Source organism: Echinops telfairi, unplaced genomic scaffold (genome assembly GCF_000313985.2).
Source record: "Echinops telfairi isolate 266 unplaced genomic scaffold, ASM31398v2 ScPeMD7_7420;HRSCAF=8458, whole genome shotgun sequence".
NCBI lineage: Eukaryota > Metazoa > Chordata > Mammalia > Afrosoricida > Tenrecidae > Echinops > Echinops telfairi.
The window spans coordinates 52,427,731-52,432,870 of record NW_022111320.1 but is presented as its reverse complement, the minus strand read 5'-3'; the positions used below and the strand labels follow the sequence as shown (position 1 = coordinate 52,432,870).

The following is a 5,140-nucleotide window of genomic DNA, read 5'->3' as shown; positions in this document are numbered from 1 at the left end:
GGGAGGTCTTATTTTCGGGGGATGCCTTATATGTCAGCGAGATGCAAAACTGTAAGTAGGTCTTATTTTCGGGGATGTCTTTCAGGGAAACACGGTACATCATTGATAGTATACTTGATGTGTGCCCTAGCTCAGTGGTTAAGTGCTTGGCTGCGAAGTGAAAGGTCAGTGGTTGGAACGTGCTGACCCCCTTGCAGGAGAAAAGACTGGAGATCAGCTCCAGCAAAATCAAACCCAACCCCTGCCGTGGAGCCAGTGCTGGCTCCCAGTAACCTTGAGGAGAGACTAGAATTGCCCCTGTGTTTATAGAAGCAAACATCTTTTGCCTGCAGAGCTGCTGGTAGGATTGAACCTCTGACTTTTTGGTCAGTAGCTAAGCATTTTACAAGCACCGCAGCCCCCAGGGCTCCTGCGGGAAGACTGCGTTTAGGAAGCCCTGTGGGCACCTGGCTACAGGGTGGTTATTAGAGTCCACTTGACGGCATGTCACCACTGTCTCTGAGAACTTTGCTCGACTTGTGTTGAGCACTCTCTTGCTCTCAGTAATTTCTCAGGGTTGAAATGACTCTTTAAATTGAACATGTTACTGTTTAATTTGGCATTCCCCAAATTTAAACTTTCAGGTGCCAGCTATAACATTCTACAGGATTGAAACCTTCATTTCTTTGGATTGTCCTCTTATCTTTCTTGTCATAGTCTCTCTGGACCTGCCTGCTTCTGCAGAGGCTGAGAATGAAGGCGTGGAATGATGGGAAGTTTTATATGCAACCCAAAAAACAAACTAACTGCTACTGAGCTGATTCTGACTCACGGTGACCCTATATATAGGACAGGGTAGAATTGCCTTCCTGAAATTTTGAGACGGTTAACACTTTACAGGAGTAGAGAGCTTTGTTTTTCTCCCATTTATATACAAGGGGCTTAAAGTTTGTGGAAAAATGGATTGAAAAGGTAATGGAATTTCCCCCAAAGACTTTTTGAAACTTCCTCATATGTTTCTTAAATCTGATTTTAACCCTTCATAATATTCCATTAAAAACAAACAAACGTTTCTTATGTTGACCTCTAATTTTGAGTTTGTCTTTGCATGCTTGGTTCTGGCTCAGTGACCCAGTTGATAGAATACAACTGCCCCATAGAGTTTTCTAGGCTGCAAGGCCCGGACTGCTGGCCTTTTTGATTAGGAGCTAAGCACTTAACTGAAACTTGTGGGGCACTGTTTTCATCATTCGTTTCCTTGAGATGCTTGACAGTGGTGCTAACATTGTGGTATTACATCCAGTCTTAGTAACTCTCACTATATAAAGATGAAGTCTTCCGAGAATCCCAGCTGATTTATGTTCAGGTAAACAGATACGGATCTTTACTAGGAACACTTTTTTCAAGGAGAAGCCCAGTGATGCCACAAAGACTTTTCCTATGGTCATTTTTGAGTTTGTTTAATGTACTGTTATTGGTATACATTAAATACATTACAGTAAAAAAGATACCATAATACAAGTTTTACCATGTACTTTTTGTATTATGGAAATTGTGTATATTTTTTGTATTCCTGTATAGTGGAAATTTTATATTCCTTTTATTCCCAAGTAATTTAGACACTGACATAGTTTTCTCAGCACTATGAAGAGTTTTCAAAAAATTGTCAGAAAGGCTTCATTACCTTTCAACTCCACTTTTACACAGACCTTTTCCCTCATAGCCCTTGGAGTGGTGTGACTGGTCTCAGTGATGCAGTCAATTGTGCTTCACTACTGGTTGAAAGATTGGCAATTAGAACCCAACCAGGGCTCCTTGGAAGACGGCTGCACACACGCGTCACTGAAGAGACGTGACCGCTAGCCCTGTGTGATCACAGCGAGGCCCGGCAGCTGATGTCGGTGCCCTTTGTTCGCTGAGGACTGGAGCTCATGGTTTCTGGTTTAGCGTTCTTGTCGCTGGACCATGCTGGTCTTTCAGTAACTGAAAAACAAACACAAAACATACTGCTAGGTGTTAGAGAAGTAGGTGGACTTTTCTTCACTTAGGGTAGAGAAACGAGCTGCATGGTTTTTACGTACCGTATGTACTTGTGTATAAACCGCTATAGTGGCTGAGGCGGCATCCTTATGAATCCAGACAGCCACGTTTCTCTCAGTCAGAGCTGCTGTTGGATTTGAACTGCTGACCTTTTAGTTAGCAGCCGAATGCATAACCACTGTGTCACCATGGCTCCTGGAAAGGAAAAAAGGGACCATGAAAGGGGTTTCCTGCTGTAGCTTTTGTCTAATTGTCAAAGGAGGTCCCTGATCCTAGGAAAGTTAGGCATTGTCATTTTGGTGCACCTCTCTGCCTTATTTAACAGTTGAGGAAACGGGCTCAGAAGGGTGAAAGGGCTTTTTCATTATGAGGTGAGTCTCCAGGCGCCCAATCCAGGGTTACCTTCTGGCCCTAGACGGTTCACAGGTTAAATTTCCCTTGCTTTTGAAATATTTCCCTTGCTCGCTCATCCCATTTCTCCTCTCTCCTCACTTTTCCCTGTGCAGCAAGCCTGTCTTCATTTGCCTCTGCCCCCGCAGGTCAAGCCATGACTACAGGAGCGGTACATGTGGACTCCAAGGCCGAGCTCACCACCCTGCTGGAGCAGTGGGAAAAGGAACATGGCAGTGGGCAGGACATGGTCCCCATCCTTACCAGGTATGAGCAGTTAAGGACTTTAAAAACAACAACTAGTTTTAAAACTAAACTTGGTGTTAAAACAAAAAGTCGGAAAATACTTGTTGTCTGAAGAAGCAGAAAACAGCTGTACCAAGATTTTTGAGCTGTTGGTAGGCAGACAAACATGATCCAAAATCGTTGGCGAGGAGGGTGTAAGAGGCCTGGTAGGGCTTGAGCAAGGGTTATGTAACCGAGAGGAAACGCTGAAACCCAAATGAAGGCTGAGCATGATAATGGGACAAGAGGAAAGTAAAAGAAAATTGAGGAAAGAACTAGGAGGTACAGGGCATTTGTGGAGGTCTAGGTGCAGGTATGTACATATTTAAATATATTTATATATGAAGATGGGGAAATAGATTCATGTGCAGATATGTATGTTCAATATTAAGGTAGCATATGGACATTGGGTCTCCACTCAATTACTCCCTCAATGCAAGAATACTTTGTTCTATTAACCTGGCATTCCATGATGTTCACTCTCCCGACACGATCGCTGAAGACGAAGCGAATGCATGAGCAAACGTGGTGAAGAAAGCTGATGGTGCCCAGTTATCAAAAGATACAGCATCTGGGGACTTAAAGGCTAGAAGATAGACAAGTAACCATCTGCTGAGAAGCAGCCAAGCCCACATGTGGAAGAAGCACACCAATCACGAGGTGTTGAAGGGACCAGGTATCAGGAATCAAGGAACAAAAAAATCATATCATTGTGAATGAGGGGCAGTGCAGATTGGGGACTCAAAGCCCATCTGTAGGCAATTGGACATCCCCTTACCTGAAGGGTTGTGGGGAGGAGATGAGCCAGTCAGGGTGCAATGTAGCAATGATAAAACATACAGCTTTCCTCTAGTTCCTAAATGCTCCTCTCCCCACTATCATCATCCCAATTCTGCCTTAAAAATCCAGCTAGACCAGAGGATGTACACTGGTACAGATAGGAACTGGAAACACAGGGAATCCAGGACAGATGAACCCCTCAGGACCAGTGGTGAGAGTGGCGATACCGGAAGGGTGGAGGGAAGGTGGGGTAGAAAGGGGAACCTATTACAAGGATCTACATATAACTTCTTCCCTGGGAGACAGACAACAGAAAAGTGGGTGAAGGGAGACGTCGGACAGTGTAAGATATGACAAAATAATAATTTATAAATTATCAAGTGTTCAGGAGGGAGGTGTGAGTGGGGAGGGAGGGAAAAATGAGAAACTGATACCAAGGGCTCAAGTAGAAAGCAAATGTTTTAAGAATAATGATGGCAACAGTGTACAAATGTGCTTGACACAATGGATGTATGTATGCATTGTGATGAGCCTTGTACGAGCCCCCAATAAGATGATTAAAAAAAATTAGTGCCAGGGCCTAATCAAAGACAATATTAATAGAAGATCGTTAAGCCCCTGGGGGATGATCGATAAGACGCCCTACTATAAACAGTGAGATCTTGAAAGGGAGCCAAAGGCAGATAAAAACAAACAAAAAACATAGATTCAGGAATGGGTTTTAGGCTCACACTAAATCCTAGCTCCAGCTTAAGAACAATTGAGTGTTACCTCATGGCCCCGCTTGATATGCCTTCCCCAGTGAAGGGAACACAGGAGATAGGGGTGCTGTAGCAAATGGTGGCAAAGAAATTAGATGGTGCCTGGCTGTCAGATAAAGTAGCATCTGGATTCTTAAAGGCTTGTCTTCAAACAAGCAGCCATCTAAGTGAGATGTTGGAAGAGGCACACCATCGTCAGTCCCTGAAGGGTTGTAACTCATATAATGTGAGTCAGAGGAGGGATTAGTATCAGCCTCAGTTGTGAGAATCCGGTTTAGAGAAGGCTATGGATCACAGTGGGAGCCCAAGATACATTTATGGGAACGACAGGGAATCTCCCTCTGTCCATAACTGAGGAATGGGAGGAAAGTGGCTACTAAACAGTACCTTGGAGAGATGAGGATAGAAGATCAAAGGGGGGTAAACCTGACTTGAACAGTTAAAACTTCGCCAGTTGATCCCCCTTCTGATGCACTCTGGAGCTGATCTGGTTTTCAACATTTTCTGTATTTTTGTTTTGTTTTTCTTTGTTCATATGAGGGTGTATCTCAGAGGTGTGTCCTTGGGGTCGCCCTCTTGAAGTTGTGTTCTGTGTCTCATTCTTTGTCTGTGAAACCCAGCATTGATGAGCTGTCATAGGGACAGCCAGTCGAGTAAGGGTTTCAGCGTGGGGAATTGTACAGTGGTGGGGTGGGGTGTAAAAGGGAGAGGACGTCAGGAGTCCAGGAAGGAAAAGAATATTTGGAAACTGATTGTGGTAGCAATTGTACAACACTGCTTAATGTGATTGAACTATGGAATGATACATGTATTAACCCAAATAATAATACATCGAAATAAATATATAATAAAAAAAATTGGTGTAGACAATAGGATAGGAACACCCACACACAACCCCCCCCCCC

The 5,140-nt window shown here is 43.8% G+C and overlaps 1 protein-coding gene across 2 annotated transcripts in view; it reads left to right on the top strand.

Annotated features, from left to right (window-relative positions):
- DCAF1 (DDB1 and CUL4 associated factor 1) overlaps nt 1-5,140 on the top strand; it is a 76,314-nt gene that overhangs the window by 12,367 nt on the left and 58,807 nt on the right. For both annotated transcript variants that reach the window (XM_004715247.3, XM_045297680.1), the window contains exon 2: nt 2,559-2,676. In XM_004715247.3, coding sequence (XP_004715304.1) covers nt 2,567-2,676 — 110 coding nt within the window. In that variant the 5' untranslated portion in view covers nt 2,559-2,566. The remainder of the gene's footprint in view (nt 1-2,558; nt 2,677-5,140) is intronic.